A 26,120-nucleotide genomic window follows, 5' to 3' on the forward strand; every position below is an offset into this window, starting at 1 on the left:
GATGCACTCGGAGCTGAGAGGAAGAGGAGCAGCCAGGTGAAGTGCCCCGAGGAGACAGATGGTCCTCGCTCGTGCTAGGAGTCCGGCCAACAGCTTCGGGACGGTGACCGAGGTGTACAGGGTCTCCAGCACCGAGAGGCTGGCCTGGAAGAGGTGCGTGGATGTGTGCAGGTGGTGGCTGGCTCTGATGGTCCCCACGACAGCCAGGTCCTCTAGCATCGTCACCACATGGATGACAAGGAGTGACCAAATAGCAGCCCTTGAAGATGGGGCAGCTCTGGGAAGCCCAGAAAGACAAACTCTGTCACCACAGTATTGCTGGAATTGTACATGGCCCTCCTGGTCAGGCAAGTAACTTCTGAGCACTCCGGAACAGTGGAGAGACTTGGGTGTGGTGTGTGATGGGGTGAGAGCCCTGCTCCACTGGTGAGAGCTAGGTAAGAGCACTGTAAGCCCTCCTGGGATCTTAGGGTAGGGGCTCAGGCTCACAGACCGTCCCACCATGCACCTTTGGGACCTGCTGCAATACTTATCTGTCATCCCCACCTCTCAGCCCAACATGCACAGTTACCCAGAGCTAACGCCTGGCCAAGGGGCCTTGGGACCTGTACACACTCATATGATCACTCCTCTTACACCTGTACGCCCGGAGATGTATAATCTTCCCTGCCCCAACACACAGGTACATGGCCAGGTGCACACATACACTCAGTGCACGTCCCTCCCCAGGTGCGCACACACCCTGGTGCACACCCCCAGATGTACACACACAGTGCAAGGGAAGACCCATTCTGCCTGGCGTGCCTTCTTGGGATTGTGTGCCTTGGGGCCCTTCCTGGACGTCAACCCTGCTGGCCCCCAGGGGCCAGGGGCACCCTGTAGGGGTGAACAAAGCTTCCAGGGGTTTTGCAGAGGGGAGGGATGCGCCTCCCCACCTTTTAGGTCCTGATATCTTTATGTTGTACTTTCTGAGCCAGCAAAAGGGTGGACGAGGGAAGGGTGGGAGCTGTCCACTCAGAGCCTCCAATGGGTCTGTGTGGCGTGGGGTTTTGGTTCCTGGACCTGCCTGCAGTTGGGCGTCTGAGAGCAGGATGGGGCCACGACACAACAGTGGTCCCGTCTGCTCCTTAGTGTGAATCCTGGGAGCCTCAGCTGGGGACCGCAGAGGGCTGGGGTGTCCTCTCCAGGGCTCATGAGTGGGCAGTGACCAGAGACTTGTTTTCTGTGGGCCTTCCACATGCATGTGAAAGGCTGGGACCTTAGCTTCATTGAATTTCCTCAGAAAATGGTCCTTAAGCCATTTTTGTTAACATTTTGTTCATTTTTCTTGACATGTAGTTTGTTAATGTCATTGGTGATATCCAAATAATGCGCAAGAAAACTTGGGAAAATCAAGAGTAAGGTGCGCACTGGGCTGGAAGGTGAAAGTTAGATTTCTAACTTTGAAAGTTCCGGGCATAAAGTACTCAAGGGCACCTTTGCCATGACGCCTTTCCTATGTTCTTGTCCCCGCAGCTCCTGCTGCAGAGTCCCTGGCCCTGGTGAGGGGTGGAAACCGCTGCGAGGGCCTCCTGCAGGTGCAGTCCCTGGGGCAGCAGGGCCTGGTGTGTGGGGACCGCTGGGGCCTGCGGGAGGCGTCTGTGATTTGCAGGCAGCTGGGCTGCGGTCGTGCCCTCTATGTCCCCACATACGTGGTGTGGCCCCAGGAGGCCCAGCAGTCCTTGCTGCAGGGCGTGCAGTGCCAGGGTGTGGAGGCCTCGCTCTGGGACTGCACCCTGGGGAAGTGGGGGTCGCTGCACGGCTGTGAGTGTGAGTGCATCGGTGCAATCCACTGCTCAGGTAGGACGGGTGCCCCGGGAGCCACTTCTGCCAGTCTGTGGCCCTGTCCCCACCCACGATCTTCACTTTGGGGAGGAGGGTTGTTGCCTGAGTCCCCCAGGGTGGAAGACAAGACCCTTCTTCCTGGGGTGCCTGTGACTCCAGTGCTGTGACCCTCAGACCCTCATGGCACTGTATGACCCCCCATGTGTCCCCTCCAAAGGCCCAGACAGCACAGCACAATTGAGGAACACATTACACACCCAGGCCAGCCCTGGCCGGGACTCCAGCCTGAGTTCAGTCCTTTTGGGTTCAATTGACTCCTGGAGACCATCAAGCACTGGGGGCCAGTGGTGACCACAGGACCTTGCGGGGTGTGGGGTCCCTCTCTTCCTCTCCTTAGTGGCTGGCATGAGTGGAGGCACTGCCCTGGGGGCTGAGTGAGGTGCTCCCTCCTGGCCCTCATCTCGGCTTTCTGCTCCTGTGCTCCTGGATCTGCCCCAGATTTCAGCACCCCTGTCCCACTCAGGCTCTGGCTGGGACCCTGCCCTTTCCCCTCTGCTGGATTGTTGGTGGGAGGCAGAGGCTCAAAGTGGCATATTTGAGGAGAGAGAGATGAGGGGCATTGATACAGGCAAGGAGAGGCCACTGGCACCAGAGGGCCTTGGCCTGCAAAATCCAAGGCCTGAGCTCCAGAACCAGAGACAGCTGGCCCTGTGTGGAGACCACTGTGGAGGTATGACCAGGGGCCTGGGATACTGGCCTGCAGGGCCAGAGCAGATGGGCCGATCTCCTATCTACTGTCCTCTCCACCTGAGGGGCCCTCCCTGTGGGCAAGGCCCCAGAAGCCAGAGGGCATGGAGCTTGTCCTGCCATCTATGCAGGTGGCCTCTTGGGCACAGGGTGGTGGGGAGAGGGGACCTAAAGTGAGCAGGTACAGCCTCTGGCTGCCCCTTCTGGTGTCCTGGGCCCAAAAGAAAGGCCTCTGCTGCAGACCCCCACACACCTCATCCTTCAACAAAGACCACTGCCTCAGTCCACATGCAGTCCACATGTTAGGGGTGGGAGGGCCATGTGCCAGCAGAACTGAAGTGGAACCAGAGTGGGCTCCTGTGTGTGCAGGAGGAAAGCTGGCCTCTTTGGGGCTGAGTGGCGGAGGCAGCCCCTGTGCAGGGACCCCCACGATCCGGATAACAGAAGGCCCTGTGATAAGGTGCGGCTTGCACAAGAAGGAGGCCAGCATCTTCTGCAGAAGGCTGGGGTGCGGCCCAGCGCTCCAGGCATCCAGGCCCCACCTCCCAGGGCACCCAGGCTGGCTGGGCTCGAAAATCATTTCCTGCCAGGGAACAGAGTCCAGCATCTTCAACTGCAGGTTCAACCTGAACTTCCTGGACCTCTGTGACCTCCCAACAGACTCTGAGGTGGTGTGTGCAGGTAGGGATGCCCTTTCCTGAGAATCTCTGAGATGGGAGGTGTCCACTCAGAGCAGTGCTGAGGACTGAGGGGATGGCCCTGGCCTAGGGGCGTGGGGGTCTTGTCTCCTGGGGCTTCAGTGCCTGCCCAGCAAGGCCCCTATGCTGCTGCCCTCAGACTGCACCCCAGTCCTGGGGAGGGAGAGGGGCTGGTGGCCCAGGGGTCACCTGGCGAGATGGCTGACACTGATGGCAGCTCCTTCCTCGGGCCTCTGGCCAGGGTGTGGCTGGGCACTGGGCTTAAAACTGAGCAGGTGGTTGAAGTGGGCTGCCAGGGGCCAGGTCCAAGCCTGGGAGTGGGCTCCATGACACAGATGTGGGGGCCCCAGGCCCTGGGGGTAGAGATCCTTGTTTGGGGGTGGGGACTGTTGTTGCTGTCCGAATTCTGTGGGAGCCAGGACCCCAGGGAGATTGGAGGGTGGGAGAGGCCTCGGCCTGCTCACCCCAGGACCTCTCCTGCCGCTTCAGAGCTCCAGGGGCCGGCCAGCCCAGGTGGTCCTGGGTCCTCCCGCATCGGTCCTTCCCATGGGACCCGAGGGCAGCGGTCAGGTCGCTTCACCCCAGAGGCCCGCACGGAGCCGGGCCTGCCCTGTGCTCCAGTCCAGCGTCTGCCCCCAGGACACACCGAGGCCCGGCTGGTGGGCGGCGAGCACCCCTGCGCCGGGCGCCTGGAGGTGAGGCGGGGCCTGACCTGGGGCACCGTCTGCGACGCGGACCTGGACCTGGCCACGGCCCACGTGGTGTGCGGGGAGCTGCAGTGCGGGGCGGCGGCGTCCAGGCCCGAGGGCGCCCGCTTCGGCCGGGGCTCGGGGCCGGTGTGGACGGAGGCCTTCCGCTGTGCGGGCAACGAGTCGCTGCTGTTCCACTGCCCGCGGGGGCGCGGGAGCCAGTGTGGGCCCGGCCGCGACGCGGGGCTCAGGTGCACGGGGGAAAGTAAGTCACCTGCGCGGGGCTCCGGGGCTGGGAGGCTGGGGCGGGGGGCCCTGTGGGGTGCGGGCGCTGCCGCTCCCTGGACGCCGAACCCGGCGCGTGCCCTGGGCCCGGGGCTGCGGGGACCCCCGAGCTTCCTTCCTCCCGCTCTCGCAGGCGTTTGTTGACCGTAAGTTGGTCGTCTTTGGAGGAATGTTTATTCAGGACCCTTTTCCACGCGGACCCTCCACTCCTGTCAGTATATCACTGGCAAATATTCCCCCCATTCTGTGGGAGTGTTTTTACTTCTGATAATGCCCCTTCTGCACAAGCTTTTAATTTTGATGAAGTCCTGTTTACCTATTTATTCCCCTTTTGTTTCTTGAACGTTTGGTGTCATATCTAAGAATCCACTCTCTAATCCAAGGTCATGAAGACTATTCCTGTGGTTTTCTTCTCACTTTTATAGTTTCAGCTCTTATTTGGTCTTTGATTGATTTGACTTACATTTTGTATATGGTGTAAGGAAAGGGTTCCATTCATTCCTTTTCACGTGGCTGTCCAGTTGTCTATTTGCTGAAGACACTATTCTTTCCTTATTTTTTGAACGTACTTATTTATTGTTCTAAAATGACACATAATAATTGTACAGTGTGATGTCTCAATACATATACACCTTTTGTAATGATTAGCTAATCTTCCCTTATTGAATTTTCTTCACACCATGTGAAAATCCATTGCCCCCCATGGATAGACTTATTTTGGGACATTCAATCTGTTCTGTTGACTTATGTGTGTATTTTTATGCCAATAGCATACTGTGTTGATTACTGTAGTTCTGCAGTAGTTTTGACATAGGGAAATGAGTCCTGTAACTTTTTCTCTTTCAGTATTGTTTTGGTTATTTAAAGCCCCTTGAAACTCCATCTGAATTTTAGGATCAGTTCTTCCATCTCTGAACAAAAATTGGCTGTTGGGATTTTGATAGGGATTTCATAGAACCTGTGGATTGGTTTGGGAGTATTGCCATCTTAACAATCTTTCAATCTATGAACATAGGATGTCTTTGCATTTGTTTAGATTTTCACTGATTGTTTTCAAAAATGTTTTGTATTTTTTAGTGTACAAGTCTGTCTTGGACCTCCTTGGTAAACACTATTATTATTATTTCATTCTTTTTTAAATTGACACATTTTGGACATATACTAATTGTACACATTTATGGGGTACAGTGCAAGGTTCCAGCACATGTACATATTGTGTAATAATCAAATCAGGCAATTCAGCGTATCCATCACCTCAACATGATTATGTCTTTGTGGTGAGGACATTCAAAATCCTCTCCTTTAGCTATTTTGAAATATATAGCACAATACTGTTAATTGTATCCGCCCGTGTGTGCTATAGAACACTGAAACTTTTCTTTCCTGTCTCTACCGTTGTACCAGTTGACCACTCAGCACCCCCCACGCCTCCTCCTCACTACCCCCCCTAGCTCTGGCAGGCCCCGTTCTACTCTCTATTCAAGATTCCACATACAAATGGGATCACCTGGTGTTTGTCTTTCTCTGACTCATTTCACCTAACATAATGTCCGCCAGGACATCCACATTGCTGCAAATGACAGGATTCCATTCTGTTTTTTAATTTTTTTTTTTTTTTTTTTGAGATAGAGTCTCGCTCTGTCGCCCAGGCTGGAGTGCAGTGGCGCAATCTCGGCTCACTGCAAGCTCCGCCTCCAGGGTTCACGCCATTCTCCTGCCTCAGCCTCCCGAGTAGCTGGGACTACAGGTGCCCGCCACCTCGCCCGGCTAATTTTTGTATTGTTAGTAGAGACGGGGTTTCACTGTGTTAGCCAGGATGGACCATTCTGTTTTTAAGACTGAATAAGACTTCATTTTGTGTAATATATAGACCACATTTTCTCTGTTTACCCATTGATGAACACGGTTGAGTCCATAGTTTGGCTACTGTGATTAGTGCTGCCGTAAACATGGGGGTACAGACACCTGTTCACCTTACTGATTTTGCCTCATTTTGTCGATTGTTTCCTTTGCTGTATGGAAGGTTGTGAGTTTTCTGTAAACCCATTTGTCCATTTTTGCTTTTGTTGCCTGTGCTTTTCAGGTATTATTGGAAAAATCCTTGCTCGACCAATGTCCTGAGCACTTCCCCTGTTCTCTTCTAGTTTTATTGTTGTGGGTCTTTCATTTAAGTCTGTAATCAAGCTTGAATTGATTTTTGTATATAGTGAGAGGTAGGGGTCTAGTTTCATTCTGCATGTGGATATCCAGTGTTCACAGCACCATTTATTGATGAGACTGTCCTTTTCCCAATGTATGTCTTGGCACCTTCGTTCAAAATCAGTTGACTATAAGTGTGTGGATTTATTTATCTTCTCTCTCTGTTCCACTGGCCTATGTGTCTATTTTCATATCAAGTACCATGCTGTTTTGGTTACTATACTTTTGTAGTACACTTTGAAATCCAGTAATGTGATGCCTTCAGCTTTGGTCTTTTGCTCAGGATTGCTTTGAGTATTCTTGGGTTCTTCTTTTATTATTATTCATAGTTAGAATGTAGAAATGCAACTAATTTTTTGCACCCTCATTTTTCCTGAAATTGCTTATGGCTTTAATGGTTTTTTTGGTGGGGTCTGTAGGATTTTTTACATGTAAGATCATGTATCTGTGAATACAGATAGTTTTACCTCTTCCTTTCCAATACAGGTGCTTTTTATTTCTTTTTTCTTGCCTACTTTCTCTGGCTAGAACTTCCAGTAGAATGTTGAGTAGAAATGGTGAAAAAGTGTATATTTGTCTTATTCCTTATCTCAAGTGAAAGCTTTCAGTTTTCCTCCATTGAGTATGATGCTAGTTGTGGGTTTTTAATAAATGTTCTTCAGCACATTGAGGAAGTTCCCTTCTGTTCTAGTTTGTTGAATGTTTTATCATGACAGTCTATTGGATTTTGTCAAATGCTTGTTCTGCATCAGTTGAAATTATCATGTTTTATTTTGTTTTTTCCTTCATTCTAGTAGTGAAGTGAAGATACCTGGTGCTGGGCTTTTCTTTGTTCAGAGATTTTTGTTTACTGATTTATTTCCTTTACTTTTTATAGCTCTGTTCAGATTTTTTTGCTCATTATTAGGTCAGGTTTAGTAATTTATGTATTTCTAGGAATCTGTTCATTTAATCTAAATTATCTAATGGGGGGGTGAATACTATGAAATTAGTTCATGGGATTCATTTACACTGCTCTTTATTTCTGTAGATTTCATACCAAGTACCCCCCACATTCATTTCTGATTTTGGTAATTTGGGTGTCTCTTTTTTTGTTGGTCATTCTAGCTAAATGTTGTCACTTTTGTTGATCTCTTCACAGACTTAGCTTTTATTTTTGTTACTCTTTCTATTGTTTTTCATTCTATATTTCATTTGGTATCTCCTTCCTTCTGCTAGCTTCAGATTTAGTTTATTCTTCCTTTTCTAGTTTTTTAAGGGGTAAATGCCATTATTGATTTGAGATATTTATTTGCTCCTAATATAGATGTTTGTTACTATAACATTTTCTCTAAGCATTGCTTTCATTTCAATCGGTCAATTTTGTTACGTTGTGTTTTCATTTTCATTCATCCAAAAGTGTTTTCTAATTTTCCTTGTGATTTCTTCCTTGACTTATTGGTTGCTCATGAGTGTGTTCTATTTGTTAATTTCCCAGTTTCCCTTTTTAAATTTATTCCTAGCTTCATTCCTTTATGGTCAGAGAAATGCTTTTTATGATTTCAGTTCTTTAAAATTTGTTGGGACTTGATTTATGCCTCAGCATAGTGTCTACCCTGATAAACATTTCATGTACACTAGAGAAGAATGTGTGTTTTGCTGTTTTTGAGCACAGTGTTTCACATGTGTCTGTGAGGTCCAGTTGGTTTATAGTGTTCTTCCAGTTATTTCTTTCCTTATTAGCCGTATGCATAGATGGTCTATCCATTATTAAAAGTGAGATGTTTTTGGTTCTAGTTATTATTTACAATCGTCTATTTCTGCCTTCAATTCGGTCAATTTTTTTATTTATTACTTTTGGCTCTGTTATTAGCTGCACATATGCTTATATTTGTTGTATATTTTTTTTGATGGATTGACCCTTTAATAAATACATAATCCTCTTCTTATCTCTCCTCACAATTTTTAACTTAAAGTCTGTCTTCATCCATCTAGGCTGCGATAGAAAACACTGTAGACTGGGTAATTTGTAAATGACAGAAATTTATGTCTCAGAGTTCTGGAGGCTGAGAAATCCAGGGCCGGGGACCAGCAGATTCAGTGTCTGGAGGGGCCTGTTCCTCATAGATGGAGGCTTCCTTGTGTCCTCACATAATGGAGGAGCAAAAGAGGAAAAGAGATGAAATTGCTCCCTCGAGCTCTTTATAAGGGCTAATGTCCTTCATGAGGATAGAGCCCTCATGGCTTAACCACCTCCAAAAGGCTTCCCCTCTTAATACTGTTGCTTTTCGGATTCTGTCTCAGCATGAATTTTGGAGGAACACAAACATTCAAACCGTGACTAGGTCTATTTTGTCTGATATTTGTGTAGCCACTTTAGCTCTCTTTTGGTGACTATGTGCATGTATATCTTTTCCAAGCTTTCACTTTTAACCTAATTGTCTTTTGATCTAAAGTGAATTTATGAAGAGAGCACATTTTAAAACAATTTTTAAAAAATCCATTTTGTCCCTTTCTGCCTTTTATTTAGATGGTTTAATCCCTTTACATTTAAAGTAATTACCAATAAGGAGTATTCACTTCTGCTATTTTTCTATTTGTTTCCTACATGTCTTATGTTTTTGTTCCTCAATTCCTCCATTACTGCCTTCTTTTGTGTATAATGGACATTTATAGTGTAGCATTTTCATTCCATTCCCATTCTTTTTTTTTTTTTTGGTGTATTTCTTAATTTTTTCTCTAGTGGTTCCCCTGGAGAGCATAAGAAATATTTTAAATTTATAAACCTCTGGTTTGCACTAAAACCAACTTACTTTCAATAGTATACAAAATCTCTGCTATTATATTGTTATTCTCACTAATTCATCTTTACACATTGCTTGTCCACTAACATAAATGTATGTTTGTTTCATGCTTATTTTTTTTAAAGTATGTAGGAACAAACAAAGGAATAACAAACCCCCCAAATAATACTGTTGGCCTTTATATTTTCCTTTGTAATTATCCTTATCAGTGTTATTAAATTAATCATCAGGCTTTGATTTACTGTTTAGTGCCTTTATTTCAGCCTGAATTAAACCCTTTAGCATTCCTTGTAGGACAAGTCTACTAGCAATGAATTTCCTCAGCTTTTGTTTAAAGTTCTCCTTCATTTTTAAGGATAGTTTTGCTAGATACAGAATTTTGGAGTGACCAGGTTTTCCTTTCAGCACTTTGAATATGCTACTCCACTGCTTTCTGGCTTCCATGGCTTCTGTTGAGAAATCAACTGTTGGTCTTATTGAGGATGCCTTGTACATGATGAGTGACTTCTCTCTTGCTGCTTTCAAGATTCTTCTTTTTGTATTTGACTTTTGAGAGTTTGATTATAATGTGTCTCAGTGCAGATATTTTTAAGTATAACCTACTTGAAGTTTGTGGAGCTTCTTGGATGAAGACTTATATCTTTCATAAAACTTGGAATTTTTTTACCATTATTTCTTCAAATATTTTTTCTATCACTTTCTCCTCTCTCTCTTTTTTTAAAATTTTTTTTGTTATTCTGTGGAAGAGCCAGTGTTCTCTCTTTCTGTGACTCTGATTATGCATCTGTTAGTATACTTGATGGTGTCCCACAGGTCTTTTGGGATCTATTGAATTTTCTTTATTCTTTTTTCTTTCTGCTCCTCAGACTAGATAATCTGAATTGACTTATATTCAAGTTCATAGATTCTATCTTTTGCTTGCTCAAGGGGTTTGCTGTTGAACCTTTTAGTGAATTTTTCATTTGTTATTTAACTTTTTAAGCTACAGAAAATCTACTCGATTCCTTTTTATAATTTATACACTTTTATTAATATTCCTTATTTGGTGAGATATCATTGTCCTGGTTTCCTATAGCTCTTTGAGCATATTTAAGACACTGTATTTAAAGTATTTGTCTAGTAAGTCTAATGACTTAGCGTCCTCAAGGACAATTTCTGTTTCTCTCTTCCCCTGTAAATGTGTCATAATTTACGGTTACTTTGCATGTCTCATCTGTTTTGTTGGAAACTGGACATTTTGAATTATTATACTGTGGCAACTCTAGAAATCACATTTTTCTCTATCACCAGGGTTGATTGTTGCTGATTGTTGTTTGTTTAATGACTTTTCTAAACTCCTTTTGTAAAGACTCTTTGTTGCATGTGACCACTGCGGTCTCTTTTCTGTTGGTTAGTGGGGTTAGTGATTAGACATGTTTCCTTAAATGCCCATATTAAAAAACAGACAAACAAGCACTCCCGACTCTTCCAGTCTTTGCATGTTAGCTCTTTGTTGGGACATACCTTCAATACTAAGGCATTATTCTTCACTCCTTCCTTATGCAGAACCAAATTTGCCACTTCTTTCTTCATTAAGTGTATTCAAGTTGTTCCCAGATACTAGAATTTCAAAAAAGTTGGTTATGAGTTTTATCACCTAATCATTACATTAGAGGGAGGTGGAGCTTTGGCGTTCCTTACTCTGCCATGTATACTGTTGTTGCCTCTTACCCTCAGGCATTTCCTCCGAAGTGCAGGATGTGGGGTGTGTTTAACTAGGCTCACATCAAGACCCAGGTGCAGCAGCACGTGTGGGGCCTGGGGAATGGGGCCGGAGATGCTGTCCCATTTCCCAGAGCTCTGGCTGGCGGAGAAGCAGGAGCTGAGAAGGGTGTGTGGAGCTCTGTCTTGGTGCTCACTTCCTGCTTCTTGGAGACAACATTCAGTAGCTTCATCTTTATTAGTGTTCCTCTGTGTTGGATGCATTCCAGAACACTGACAAAGTGTATTTCCATAGTTTTCCCAACTTAATCACTGCCTTTTGGATTTCCCAGGCAATTTGTGGTGACCTCATTCACCAAAGCTGTTTTTGTGCCCTCAGTCTGTTCCCTCAAGTCTGGGAGTGGACTGTGTAACCAGGCTCAGGCTCAGGCTCACATGAAGGAAAGTGCAGCCAGTGTCTGCCGTCTGCAAGCCAGGCTGACTCCTCCTCTCCCCTAGAGTTCAGGCTGGTCAATGGCAGCAGCAGCTGTGAGGGCCGCGTGGAGCTCCAGGTGCAGGGGTCCTGGGCGCCGCTCTGTGCCACCCACTGGGACATAGCAGACGCCACCGTCCTCTGCCACCAGCTCAACTGTGGCAACGTGGTGGCCGCACCTCGAGGAGGCCATTTTGGGGACGGGGGCGCTGCCATCTGGCCTGACGCGGTTCACTGTGAGGGGACAGAGCCCTACTTGTGGAATTGCCCAGTAAGCACCCTGGGGGCCCCGGCCTGTGCCCCGGGAAACTCAGCCTCCGTGGTCTGCTCAGGTGGGTGCAGCCAGGACGGTGGAGGAGGAGGGTGGGTGAGAGGCATGGGCAGCGGGGTGCAAGGAAGGACAAGGACAGAGGGGGCTGAGAGGGACGGGCCCTGCTGGGTGGTGGTCCTGGGTCCCTCCCGCTGACATCCTGGGCCCCTGTGCGTCCCCATCCCCAGGTCTGCCCCACGCCCTGCGACTGAGGGAAGGACAGAGCCGCTGTGACGGCCGCGTGGAGGTCTCCCTGGACGGAGTGTGGGGCCGCGTCCTGGACGATGCCTGGGACCTGCGCGGCGCGGGCGTGGTGTGCCGGCAGCTCGGGTGCGGAGCGGCCCAGCAAGCCTATGACGCACCTGCCCCCAGGCGCGGGTCGGTCCAGGTGGCGCTGAGCCGCGTGCGCTGTGTGGGCACTGAAACCCGCCTGACTCAGTGCAACGTGTCCGCGACCCTGCAGGAGCCCGCGGGGACCTCGCGGGACGCCGGCGTGGTGTGCTCCGGTGAGGGCGGAACCGCGTCCCGCGTGGCCCGTCGCCGTGGGGTCCCGGGCGCCCTGACTCTGTCTCTCCACAGGGAGCCTCAGGGTGCGGCTGGCTGCGGGGCCGGGGCGCTGTGCGGGGCGCGTGGAGGTGCTGCACGGGGGCGCGTGGGGCACCGTGTGTGACGATGCCTGGGACCTGCGGGACGCGCACGTGGTCTGCAGGCAGCTGGGCTGTGGCCGCGCCCTGAGCGCCCTGGGGGCCGCACACTTCGGAGCCGGGGCAGGGCGCATCTGGCTGGACGAGCTGGGCTGCCAGGGCCACGAGTCTGCGCTGTGGCAGTGCCCATCGGCGGGCTGGGGCCAGCACGACTGCAGGCACAAGGAGGATGCCGGCGTCTTCTGCTCAGGTCCTGCAGCCCGTCCACCTTGTCGTCCCCACCCAGACTCCGAGCTGGGCCTTGCTGACTGGCCTCTCTCTCTGCAGAGTTCACGGATCTGAGGCTGCAGGACCACAGGCAGCCATGCACAGGGCGGCTGGAAGTTTTCTACAATGGGACCTGGGGTGGTGTCTGCCGGACCCTGAGTGTGGCCTCCCTGGGGGTCCTGTGTGGGCAGCTGGGCTGTGGGTCCCACGGGCAGCTGCAGGCCGGGGCAGGAAGCTGGTCTGCCCCTGAGTTTCCCTGGGTGGGCTCCATCCAGTGCAGGGACAAGCATGACCGGTCCCTGTGGCAGTGCCCGTCAGCCCCCTGGGACCAGCATTCATGCTCCAGCGGAGAGGAAGCGTGGGTCCTGTGCACAGGTGAGTGGGTGGACCTGTGTGTGGGGGGAGTGGTGGTGGAGAGGGGTCTCTGAGGGGCCCCGCACTGTGTCTGCAGGGGCCCTTTCCTGGGAGATGAACTGTCAGTTTCCCTTTTCCTTATTCTGGATGAGTCTGCCCTGTGCTGGTCCGGTCAAAGCGGGAGGTCCCTGCTCTGAGGCTCTGGGCTGGGTGGGGAACATCTGGAGTCTTCCCAGACCCCGTGATCTCCCCCAGTGAGGGAAGCAGGACCCCTGCACTTCCCGGTATCGTCTGGGGACGTCCCACAGGGAGGCGTCCCCCTTGGAGAAGTCTCGGGCACGGTTTGTGGAATCTGTAATCCCATGTGGAGATCCCTTGCTTAAACAGAGTTCTCTCTTTAGCCAGCAGAAATTGGTGTGTTGGGGAGACAGAGGGAAAAAGGAAATGAAAAATGTTTTACAAAATTTAAGCTGCCGAGCTTGCAAATTCAGAAACGGGTCCCAATTTCTTATGCAGAAAAGGCAGAAGTTCCTGAGGACCCTGGGGAGCCCCTCAACTGCTCCTCCTCGCTCGGCTGCCCAGGTACCCCTCTGTCCTTGTCCCTGTCCTCCTCCCCATCCCGGTCCAGCCCCCGCAGTGACCGCAGCCCCTGTTCCAGAGGAGGGCGCACTGCGCGTGCGCGGGAGCGAGGACCGCTGCTCCGGGCGCGTGGAGCTCTGGCACGCGGGCTCCTGGGGCACCGTGTGCGACGATGGCTGGGACCTGGCGGACGCGGAGGTCGTGTGCCGCCAGCTGGGCTGTGGTCGGGCCGTCGCCGCCCTGGGGGCCGCCGCCTTTGGCCCTGGCTCCGGGCCCGTGTGGCTGGACGAGGTGGGGTGCCGGGGCAGCGAGGCGTCCCTGTGGGGCTGCCCTGCGGAGCGGTGGGGACGCGGAGACTGCGCGCACAAGGAGGACGCGGGCGTGCGCTGCTGGGGTGAGTGGGGCGGTGGGAAATCGGTCATGAGGCCAGCAGAGGGCGCTGGGGTGGAGTCAGTCTTGAGTGTTGCTTCTGTCACTTCGGTGGGCAGGAGAGCTCGCCCAGGGGTTAGTGGGTTGGTTTCCACCCTGGGATTTTTCTGGGATAAGCTGATTTGCTGTGGAGGCCTGTTTGGGCCATGCACCCTCTGGGGTTTCCCCCTAATCTTTTTTGGGAATTCCCTTTTGTTTATTCCAATCCTTGTTCATTTCGGGTATGTGTCACCTGGGTGTTGGCAGGTTCAGTTGTTCCCAAAGCCTGCACCTCGTTCTCTTTGCAGAAAACAAACAGTTAACCACAGTGATGACCTTAGCAAAAATAGCAGCAATGGGCAACTTTCCCTGAGCCGCTCCCATTCTCTGTGCTCTGGTCACCTCTTGTGACTTGCCCTGGCATCTGCCTGGGGGCCATGTTTTACCAAGGAAGGGGGCTGTCCCTTGAAAGCAGACACCCCCAGTGGACACTAGCCATTTTGGGGTGCTCTGAGCAGCTGAAACCAGCAGATGCCCCCCCCCCCCCCCAGCACTTCCAACTTGCAGGTCCTCCATGAGGGAGAGGGAGTGGCTGGGCCCTTGGAGCCACCCTGTCCTGCTGAGGGTGTGCAGGTCCCCCCTGACCACCCTGCTGGCTCAAGACCTCTCGTTTCTCAGAGCCTGGCCCAGGCCCCCCGCTGCCTGCAGCTCCCTTTCGGACATTCTGGGCGGTCAGTGTTGTCCTGGGAGCCCTTCTTGGTCTTCTCCTTCTGGGCCTCATGGCCTTTCTGATTCTGCCTCGAGTCACACAAGCCACGCAGAGGGGTAAGCGCGAGCCCACCTTGATCCCATCAGCTGGTGTGCAGGAGCAAGAACAGCTCACAGCTCCAACCTGGTGTTGGGGTCTGGGCAGGCGGGGTGCCCCACAGCAGTCAGGCCTATGCAGACCTACCCCCAAAGTCCAAGGAACTGAGAAGCTGAAGAAAGAGGCAGACAAATCCAGTTCCTTAGAAAGAAACACTTAAAAGGGACTTATGAAGACAAGCCATGTCCATGCCTTGGATGGCCTTTAGCTGAGACAGTGGATGCCCATATTATCATCCCTCACAACTAGAACTTATATACCCCCGGGGAAGGGGACATGTAGGACAATTGCTTAAGGGCAGGATTTACAGTGAATGCATGCTCTTATGCAAGGAACAGTAGATAAAACAGAAATCTTAGAGGCCTTCCTGGAACTGGAGTTGGTCAGAAGTCAACATGGTGAATCAGATTCAAGGCAGAGTTGCTTCAGCCTGCAGGCTGGTGTCACTTAGGGCTCATTTTATTGGCCAGAGAGAGTGGCAGACATCTGCATCAGCCTCCAGCCCTCAAGACTGAGCTGAACCCTAGAAGGTTCCCCCAGGCAGCACGTTGGGGCCCACTGGGAAGCATCATGTGGCTTACTGGCAAGGGACGGTGACCAGGGATGGGAGGGCACTGGGGATCTGGCTATGTTGCCGTGGTCCCTCCATCCCAGCCCACAGCATCCTGCCTCTCTGCTGCCTGGGTGGGGTTCCTGCCTGGAGTTGCTGCCCTCCCTTGCCTGTGGCCATGTCCACACTGAGGGCCTGTGCGTGACCATGCTCACCTTGCCTCAGGTCTGGGAAGATCCGAGGCATCTCCTGGAGAAGCCATCTATGATGTCATTGGGGAAATGCCGCTAGCAGGACTGTATGAGGATATCATGGAGGCCGAGGCCGTGCCCCAAGATGAGGAGGACGTAGGTGTGGTGAAGGTGGACACAGAAGCCACAGGTGGGTTTGTGCTCCAGCTCAGGGGTGAGCTCTGGGGTGGGCTATGGATGCTGACCACAAGAGGCAGTGGAAAGGAACTCTGACCACAGGGCTCATGGATGCAAAGGGACTCGTGGGCAGGGGAGAGCAGGGCCACACCCATGAGGGTAGAGTCAGTGACTGCAGCACCTATCAGAGAGGCCTGCCCCGTGGTGGGAGAAGAGGGCTGGCAGGGTACGCTGGGAGCCATGGGTCTGGCAGGGGCATATGCTGCAGCTCACTCAGCCTCAGTTTCCTCACCCGTGGGAGCTGTGCTGCTGTCACAGGCCACTTGGGGGTGCTTCAATGTCAAGATGCCTTGAACATTGCCAGGTGCTTTCTGGTTGACATGTTTATGCGTTCCTGTTTTACGGGCTTTGCCAAATGTGCTGTGGGGACAATTTGCACGTGTGCCGATTTGGTCACGCAGTGTCTCTTGCACCAGTTTCAGGGGAGGCGTCTAACCTCCTGGAGGGACAGTCTATATGTGCGGAGGGAGGACACAGCAGACCTGTTTCTCAGGAATATGATGAGGCTGCGTTTCCTCCGGAGGAGATGACATTGTAAAGCACCCTGAGGATGAGATACAACAGCTGGCTGTCGAAATCACAGCTCTTCATTTTCTTGTACAATTGTAGTGGATTTCGTGAGAATAGCTTGGATGCCTTTCTCTTGCAATGTCCTCCACGTCCATATAAAATCCAGTCCTTCCAGGCCCTGCCTGGCTCTAACCCTTGTCCCCTTCGAGGGCCATCTGCTGTGGACAGTTGTGCTGTGTAACCTTCACATTTCCCACACATTACAGCAAATGCAAATACATACAGAAATCAGTGGTTCCGTTTGTGGTTTAGAGACACATGGTGCCATCTTCATCTTCCGCTCTACAGCTCGCTTCTGGCACCCAGCAGTGTGTTGCAGAGCTCCCCAGACCAGAACCTTCCTCTTTTTTCTTAAAAACTCTTCTTAATTGAATCCAAAGTATCTTTTAGATGTTCTACTTGTGTAATCATGTCATCTGTGAATATTCAGATTTATCTTCTCCTTCCAATCCATGTACATTTAATCTCTTTTTCTGTGCTTTGTTTCGGGGGCTGGGATCCTTCAGTCCAGTGTTGAAGAGAGGCGGCCAGTGGAGGTCTTGTCTCATTCAGGGACTCAGAGCAAATGTGTTCCACATTTAATTTCACTATGAAATATAATATTGGATGTTTGGTTTTGTAGATGCTATTTATCAGATCAAGGAAAGCCTAGTCTATCCCTAATTTGTTAAGGGTTTTGCTTTTTATCATAAATAAGTGTTGACTTTTATCAAATTCTTTTTTGTATCTATTAAGATGATAGACGATTGATTTTCATATGTTAAATTAACCATGGGTTAAACAAACTTATCTTTATCATGATATATTATTCTTTTTGTATTTCACAGGAATTAGTTTGGTAATATGTTGGGTCAATGTTTAAAAAAGGAAATGATGTGTAATTTTTTTCTTTTGTTGTAGTATTTCTGTTTAATTTTTGGTATGAGGATTATTCAGGTCCCATAAGAGTTAGGAGTATATTCTCTTTTAAAAAATATTTGCTAATTCACACTCCCACCAACAGTGTAAAAGTGTTCCTATTTCTCCACATCCTCTCCAGCAACTGTTGTTTCCTGACTTTTTTTTTTTTTTTTTTTTTTTTTTTGAGACGGAGTCTTGCTCTTTCACCCAGGCTGGAGTGCAGTGGCGCGATCTCGGCTCACTGCAAGCTCCACCTCCCGGGTTCACGCCATTCTCCTGCCTCAGCCTCTCCGAGTAGCTGGGACTACAGGCGCCCGCCACCACGCCCGGCTAATTTTTTGTATTTTTAGTAGAGACGGGGTTTCACCGTGGTCTCGATCTCCTGACCTCGTGATCCGCCCGCCTCGGCCTCCCAAAGTGCTGGGATTACAAGCGTGAGCCACTGCGCCCGGCCTCCTGACTTTTTAATAATCGCCATTCTAACTGGCATGAGATGATATCTCATTGTGGTTTTGATTTGCATTTCTCTAATGACCAGTGATGGTGAACTTTTTTTCATATGTTTGTTGGCTGCATAAATGTCTTCTTTTGAGAAGTGTCTGTTCATATCCTTCACCCACTTTTTGATGGGGTTGTTTGCTTTTATCTTGTAAATTTGTTTAAGTTCCTTGTAGATTCTGGACATTAGCCATTTGTCAGATGGATAGATTGCAAAAATTTTCTCCCATTCTGTAGGTTACCTGTTCACTCTGATGACCCATCAGTGATAGACTGGATAAAGAAAATGTGGCACATATACACCATGGAATATTATGCAGCCAGAAAAAAGGATGAGTTCATGTCCTTTGCAGGGACATGGATGAAGCTGGAAAACATCATTCTCAGCAAACTAACACTGGAACAGAAAACCAAACACTGCATGTTCTTACTCATAAGTGGGCATTGAACAATGAGAACACATGGACACAGGGAGGGGAACATCACACACTGGGGCCTGTCAGGGGGTGGGGGGCTAGGGAAGGGATAGCATGAGGAGAAATACCTAATGTAGATGACGGGTTGATGGGTGCAGCAAACCACCACGACACGTGTATACCTATGTAACAAACCTGCACATTCTGCACAGGTACCCCAGAACTTAAAGAATAATTTTAAAAAATTTGCAAGAGTTTATGTAGCATTGGTTTTATTTCTTCTTAAATGTTTGGAAGAATTCACTATTAAAGCTCTCTATCTAGGCTTGGAGTTTCCTCTTTAGGAAGGTTTTTTTTTTTCCAGATTTAATTTTTTAAAATAAATAGTTGAAGCATTCAGATTCTCTATTTCCTGTTAGATCTGCTTTGTTCAGTCCTTTTTAAAAATGAATTGGTACATTTAATCTGAATTTTCAAGTTTGTCCATATGAATTTGTTAATAGTATCTTTCTACTAGCCTTAATGTCTACAAAATCTGTAGTCATGTGCATTTTTCAATCCTGATAGTGGCAATTTGCATCTTCTTTCTTTCTTTTTTTTTTTTTTTTTTGAGACCAAGGTCTCACTGTGTTGCCCAGACCAGACTCAAACTCCTGGGCTCTAGCGATCCTCCCTCACAGCCCCCCGCACAGCTGGGACTCCGGGCACTCTGCTGTTCTTGACTGGTGGCTTATTCATCTCATTAGTCTTTCCAAGGCACTTGGAGCTTGTGCCGTTGGTTTTCTTGATTTTTCTTAGTGAACATCTGCCTTCTAATTCATTTATTTCTGTTCTCATCTTTGTGATTTCCTTCTGCTTATTCTAGCTTTTTTATATGGACATTCAGATTGTTGATATTTAGCATTTTTTCTTTTTTAATGCGTATATTTTAGGTTATAACTTTCCCTTTTAGCATGGCTTTGGCTGCGTTCCAAGAGTTTTGATATGTTGTGATTTTGTTTTAATAGGTTTATGGGGGTAAAGTTAGCATACAATAAACTTCACATATTTAAAGAATACATTGCAATAAGTTTTGACATGCACATATACCCCTGAAAGGATCGCAGCGTCTATGAGAATGGACGCATCCATCACCCCCAACGTTTTTCATGTATGTTTGAACGTCTGTCCTGTCCCTTCCTGTGTCCTGCCCCTCAGGTGATAAAGTTCAGCTTTCTGACACTGTAGACCAGTTTGCACTATTTGAATTTTCTGTAAATGGATTATATAGCATGTACTCTTTTTTCGGGGATGAGAGTCTGGCTTTTGTCGCTCAGCACAATTACTTATGATTCATCCATGTGGTGAGAAACCATAGTTCATTTTTTCCTCTTGGCAAAAAGCCCTCCATTGTGCTGTTTACCTGTTCACGTGTTGATGGACATTTGCATTGCTTAAAGTTTTCAGCTATTGCAAAAAAAGCTGCTACAAATAATCATGTACAAGTCATCATATGGACACGTGCTTTCATTTCTCTTGGCTACCTAGGAATGGAACGACTGTACGACAGGTGCAAGTTTAACATTCTACCAACCTTTCTGGAGTAGCTGCATCATGTTACATCACCCCAGTAATCTCTGAGTGTTCTGCTTCCTCCACAAGGTTCCAACACTCAGTTGATAATGTTTGACATTCTAACAGGTATACAGTGCTGTGTCCTTGTGGTTTTAATTTGCATTTACCTAAGGACTAATGATATTGAACACCTTTTCAAGTGTTTATTTGCCATCTGTATATGTACTCTGTTGAAGTGTCTGTTCAAAATTTTTGCTCATGCTTTATTAGGTTGTTTGAGTTTTGAGTGTTCTCATGAGCTCCCCTGGGGTGGTCCTTTCCAACTGTGGCCCTGGTACCGAGGGGTCCTCCCCACAGCAGGAACACAGGAAGAGAAGTGTTCAATCAACTCCTGCAGGGTGGCCTCAGCCAGGTCCAGATGTGGGCTTGGGGGCCAGGCCACACTAAGCACCTTCCTCCCTCTGGGCTGTCTCCCCACAGGACTCACAGAGCCCAGCCAGGTGTCCCATTGGGCACACAGGGGACCCCACCCTGACAGCGGCCCCCATTGTACTTTGGGCCATTGCTGATCTTTGCTCTTGGTGGGCTGGCAGCTCAGATGTTGCCCAAGAGGCTATGGGGCAGGAGCAAAGGTTGGGAGACTGGGAGGCTCTGGCTCTTAGGAAGTATCAAAGGACACACAGGCCTGTGGGAAGAGGTGCCCTGGAGAGGAAAATGGCGGTGGGAGATGTGTCTGCCCCAGCCGTGTGGGGCTGGACAGTTGGGGAGAGAATGGATCTACTATGGTAATTCAGTGTTAGAGTCCACGTGCCGGCAGAGCAGCCCCTCAACCTTGGCGCTACTGACCTTGGGTCTGGGTTGTTCTCTGCGTGGGGCCATCCTGTGCATCATAGGTGCTGAGCAGCATCCCTTGCCTCCACCCACCAGGTGCCAGTGGCAGCCCCCTTCCAGTTGTGACAATAAAAAAAAGTCTCTAGACGTCACCAAATGTGCCCTGGAGGCAAAATCAGCACAGTTGGAACTTCTGGGTTAGCAGCAGATTGGATAGGATGATAGTGAGTGACTGCCTAAACCGTCACCAGCCTGTGTGAGCTGACAAAGGAGGGCTCCTTACTTATGAGTTTATTTGTGTAAAGTCTTAAAAATTTAAAGATATTAGCTTAGTAATTATACATGTAATGAATTAACTTTACTGAAAAGAATAGTATGTAGAAAAAATGAGAATTTTAACAAAATTATTAGATGGCGATGAATGTGGTGTCTCCCTCCTGAGATCTGGTCAGTTGAGTGTGGTGTCTCCCTCCTGAGATCTGGTCGTTGAGTGTGGCGTCTCCCTCCTGAGATCTGGTCGTTGAGTGTGGCGTCTCCCTCCTGAGATCTGGTCGTTGAGTGTGGTGTCTCCCTCCTGAGATCTGGTCAGTGGAAAGTGTGGCATCTCTCTCCTGAGATCTGGTCAGTTGAGTGTGGTGTCTCCCTCCTAAGATCTGGTCAGTTGAGTGTGGCGTCTCCCTCCTGAGATCTGGTCATTGAGTGTGGCGTCTCGCTCCTGAGATCTGGTCATTGAGTGTGGCGTCTCCCTCCTGAGATCTGGTCAGTTGAGTGTGGCATTTCCCTGCTGAGATCTGGTCAGTGGAAAATGTGGCATCTCCCTCCTGAGATCTGGTCATTGAGTGTGGCGTCTCGCTCCTGAGATGTAAGTTGTTGAGTGTGGCGTCTCCGTCCTGAGATGTGTTCAGTTGAGTGTGGCATCTCCCTCCTGAGATCTGGTCGTTGAGTGTGGTGTCTCTCCCTCTTTCTTGTTCCTCTTTTGCCACGTGAGGCACCTGCTCCCCCTTCACCTTCCACCATGACTGCAAGCTTCCTGAGGACTCCCCGGAAGCAGATACCACTCTCCTTCCTGTACAGCCTGCAGAACCATGAGCCAATTAAACCTTTTTGTCTTATAAATTACAGAGTCTCGGGTATGTTTTTATAGCAGTGCGAGAACAGATGAATACAGAGCCCCCTCCCAAGGGAACATCCTGTGTCTAATTGTTGGTGGGTGTCTCACTGACCCCAGAATTGAAGAAGCCCCTTTGCTTAGCTTCTTTCCCATAGGCTGAGCACAGGGTCCCCCAGGGAGTGCCCGGTTGACAGTGGTCAGGTGACTCAGACCTGCTGAGCCTTACTGGGGGTGGCCCTGCTGCCTGAGGATCCCAAAATGTTGGAAGATGAGGAACTGTCATCGGGCTTTGAGGATCCCCATAGCCCTAGGACAATTCCAGGTATGTAGCAGGTGCTCCCCACATCTTACCACTTAGCTTCGATTTTGAGGTTTAAATGCTACAAATATGTTTACTTATTGTGGGCCATGAAATAACCTTAAATCAGTGTTGCAGTGACCTTTGATACTGAATGTTTTTATAAATCAACATTATTTTTAAGAAAAGTGGTGTGCTTGATTAGGAAAATCCGGCATAGCTGAAGGTTATATCACATTTGAATAAATTAGAGGAAGTGTTCAAATCTTGGGTTGCTGAAATGCTATTACATACACTGTCATGGCAAATAGATAATCATTGGCCAGAGATTAAAAATATGTGCCGATTGATTGAGTTGAAGGATGTTAGGAGGTTTGGAAAATCAAAGGGGCCAGTTGTCTTCCTTTGATGAAATTAAGAACCACTTTAAATCAGCCATGGCCACGTCTCTGGTTCTTTTGCAATGACTGTTTTCTGCATGTCTTATTTTCTGCACTTGGTCACTAAGACAAATTGCTAGGTTTCTCCTGAGCACAATTATCATCTCAGTTCTAACTATGGGCACTTTCTGTGACCACCTACACATGCTTTACCAATCAGTTGTGGGCCTTTGGCCCAAACAAGGAAGTGAGTCCACCCCCATGGGCTCACAATGCCTCATCTACATGGCCAGGCCTGCTGGGTGCAGAGTGGGGGTCTGGGCTCCAGCCTGCCCGAAGACTCTTAGTCTCCTCAGACCCTTTGGATGCTCCATCCTTGAAGGCAGGACAGTGTCTCCCTGGACACTGCAGGCCACCTCAGCGTCTGGATGGGCACATAAGAATTGTGATGAAAATATTAACCTTCTCAAGTTCACATCAACAGCAAGACATGCTGACAGTGTGCATCCTGGTGTGGTGTGATGAGAATGTCACGTGCCTCTGTGTCCTTCTGCCCCAAAACCCATCACTTTAATCATGAGTAAAAAAATAATCAGGCATATCCCAGTCAAGGGAATACCTGGCAAATACAAAATACCTGGCCAATGTTCTCCAAAACTACCAAGTTCATCAAGAGCAAGGAAAGTCTGAGAAAATGTCGCAGTCAAGAGAAGCCTAAGGAAGCTCCTAACTGTGATGTGGACAGAAGGACATTAGGGGAACACGGAGGAACTGGGAATCAGCCATGGATTGCAGTTGATAGTACAGGATCGATACTGGCACATTAATGTAACACATGCTAATGTGTGGACAGAAGGACGTTAGGGGAACACGGAGGAACTGAGAATCAGCCATGGATTGCAGTTGATAGTACAGGATTGATAATGGCACATTAATGTAACACATGCTAATGGGAGATGTCAGTAACAGGGGAAACTGGGTGGGGGCAAATTTAAAACTATTCTAAAAGATTAAGTCTATTTAAATAAAATTCCATCCTCCTGCAGGGAGGGTTGCACATGGCCCTTGCGTGTCCAGGGCAGAGGTGCTGGGGAGAAGCCGCCAGCTCTGGCTTTGTTCTCCCCAGGTCCATCACCCAGAAGCCCTGCAGGTGCCCTGGCCTGTCTCTGCTCGAGCCTGGGGGCAGTTCCCACGGGGACCTCTTTCTACCTCCGAGTGGGGTAATTGCTCCCTGAGAGCCGCTCCTGGGGGGCACATGGGCCTTTGTAGCAACCTCAGCGTCCACCCCAAGGGGACAGACTTTACTCAAAGGTCAGCATCAAACACAGGAGACACTGGGAAGAGGCGGGCGTCAGCCTTGAGGCACCATCATGTCCATGGACATGTGGACACCCATTTAGACAGGAGCTGGCCCAGCCACACTCCTCACTCAGTGAGTGGCTGCAACCCTCCGCGCCTTCCTTCCACATGGATGACCCACCTAATTTTCCTTTCGATGTTTTTGAAAAGTCAGATCTGATTCTACCCTGCCCTGACCTACTTTAATGTGGAAAAAAATGTTGCTGAAATTGCTTTGCTGTTGTGTTGAGGGTTTCCGTTTGAAACTGTAAGTGCCTGGGAACCTCCGTGGACCTGCTCTGTGCCCTATCTGTGCCCTCGATCAGGTGATCAAGAAGCCGGAGCCCTGTGGTTTGGCCTTTAAGGCAGATCAGGATCTGTAAGAGGGGCCTGGAAGCTTCCTGTGAATCTGGTGCAAGGCTCTGGGGTGCAAGGCTCAGCCCTGCCCTTGGTTTCACGGGCAAATGGGGCTCCTGTGATGGAGGGTGGATTTCGGGCCTCAGACTGGGCAGCCAGGGGGTCTTTGGGACTGCCTGGGCTGGGGGCTGCCTGGGCTGGGGGCTGCCTGGGCTGGGGGCTGCCTGGGCTGAGGGCTGCCTGGGCTGAGGACTGCCTGAGCTGAGGGCTGCCTGAGCTGAGGACTGCCTGGGCTGAGGACTGCCTGGGCTGAGGACTGCCTGGGCTGGGGGCTGCCTGGGCTGGGGGCTGCCTGGGCTGAGGGCTGCCTGGGCTGAGGACTGCCTGAGCTGAGGACTGCCTGAGCTGAGGACTGCCTGGGCTGGGGGCTGCCTGGGCTGGGGGCTGCCTGGGCTGAAGGCTCCCTGGGCTGAGGCCTCCTGGCCTGGGTCTGCCTGAGCTGGGGGACTGCCTGAACTGGGGGACTGCCTGGGCTGGGGGGACTGCCTGGGCTGAGGGCTGCCTGGGCTGAGGGCTGCCTGGGCTGAGGGCTGCCTGGGCTGAGGGCTGCCTGGGCTGAAGCCTCCCTGGGCTGAGGTCTCCCTGGCTGGGGGCTGCCTGGGCTGAGGGCTGCAGCTGAAGGCTGCCTGGGTTGAAGACTACCTGGGCTGGGTGCCTCCTGGGCTGTGAAGGAACTGGGCTGGGCCTTGTTTCCTCTGATGTTGACTAAGCAGCCTCTCCTTGCCCTGGGCTGGGCCTGTCCTGCCCGAGGAGGCTAGGTGGTCAGAGATGGGTGGTGGGAGAGGTACGTGAGGTTGGTTGAGTGGAGGCACTGGATTAGGGTCTGCGCGAGGCTGGGTCTGTGCCTTTCTTTGATGTATCCAGTCTCGGACACAGCCTGACACCCCCTGAGGGAACAAACCTCCCGTCCAGACCAGGAACAGGGATGACCAGTCCGTGCCCGCTTCTGCATGGAGTCTGCCCTCCCGAGGGAGCGGCCTGGGGTGGCCGAGGTAGGGCCGCAATTGTGGTTTCCACTAAGGAGCTGTGGCCAGGTCAACCCACAGCCGAAATCTGACAGCTGAGGCCACCTGGCCAAAAGAGCTGGCGTCTGGCCTGGCAGTAGTTGGAGCCACTCACTGCCCTGATGTCTCCACATGCCTCCCATTGGAGAGTGCCCCTCACAGCCTCTGCAGGTGAAACCTGTGCTGTCCTGAGGCTAACTCTCCATAAAGCCCACACCTGCTGGGTGGTTTTCCTTCTCTGGGACCCAGAGTCCTGTGCCCAGGTCACTGATATGGTGGTCTCCACCTGCCTTGGGGGCCAAACACACTTGCACACCACGAGCTTCTGTGTGCTGGAATAATGGAGGAAATGTTTAAAATCAAAGCAATGAGAGGCTCTTGCTGCACTTTTGTTATTTACTGTGATGCCGGCCCCGCTGCAGGCCAGCAGGGAGCACTGTCCTCGGGGGTGAGTGACGCTGGGCTTGTTGACTCCCCCGCAGAGTGGAGGGTTAATGCTCTGATTCTCCCTGGGCACAGGGACCCATGTTAACATCTTAATTATGTGCTTTCTGCAGCAAAGTTGCCAACAGCAAACTTTCCCAGAGACTCTCAGCAGGACAGTGAGCAAGGGGACAGGTCGCCTAGCCACCCTGTTCCTGTGCTGGTGGCACTAGCTGTGCCCAGTGACCCCTGAGGGCCTCGCACTCCTAATGGCAGCAACCAATCACACAGCGTAGAGGCGTTTGTCCTGCAGGGTTTCTCTGAAGACCCTCCGCTCCAGGGCTGCTGCTTTGCTTTTTTCCTCCTCTTTTACCTGATGGCACTTGTAGGAAACATCCTCATGGTCGTGGCCATCAGCCTGAATCCAGTACTTCTTTCTCACCAACCTGGCCCTTTAGACATCGTCTGCACATCCATGGACAACAGCAGAGGGGTGGCTGTGCTGTACACAGTGGTCAGCCCCACCCCAAACCCCTCACCTACTCCCTGGGGAACAAGGACGTATCAGTGGCACTGA

General features: G+C 50.2%; 1 protein-coding gene across 1 annotated transcript; it reads left to right on the forward strand.

The window, feature by feature from the left end:
- The first annotated feature begins 266 nt into the window (after window positions 1-266).
- LOC100597046 (scavenger receptor cysteine-rich domain-containing protein SCART1-like) lies at window positions 267-26,120 on the forward strand. The gene is made up of 18 exons (XM_030808583.1): window positions 267-351; window positions 1,516-1,839; window positions 2,348-2,554; window positions 2,941-3,031; window positions 3,191-3,252; window positions 3,372-4,223; window positions 11,425-11,730; window positions 11,897-12,214; window positions 12,288-12,602; window positions 12,680-12,994; window positions 13,490-13,555; window positions 13,632-14,001; window positions 14,528-14,691; window positions 15,601-15,756; window positions 16,220-16,337; window positions 23,488-23,581; window positions 24,026-24,078; window positions 25,820-26,120. The coding sequence occupies exons 1-18, from the start codon at window positions 267-269 to the stop codon at window positions 26,118-26,120; spliced, it is 4,197 nt and encodes a 1,398-aa protein (XP_030664443.1).

The sequence above is a fragment of the Nomascus leucogenys genome, unplaced genomic scaffold (genome assembly GCF_006542625.1).
Source record: "Nomascus leucogenys isolate Asia unplaced genomic scaffold, Asia_NLE_v1 000554F_223632_qpdss159984sc, whole genome shotgun sequence".
Classification (NCBI taxonomy): Eukaryota; Metazoa; Chordata; class Mammalia; order Primates; family Hylobatidae; genus Nomascus; species Nomascus leucogenys.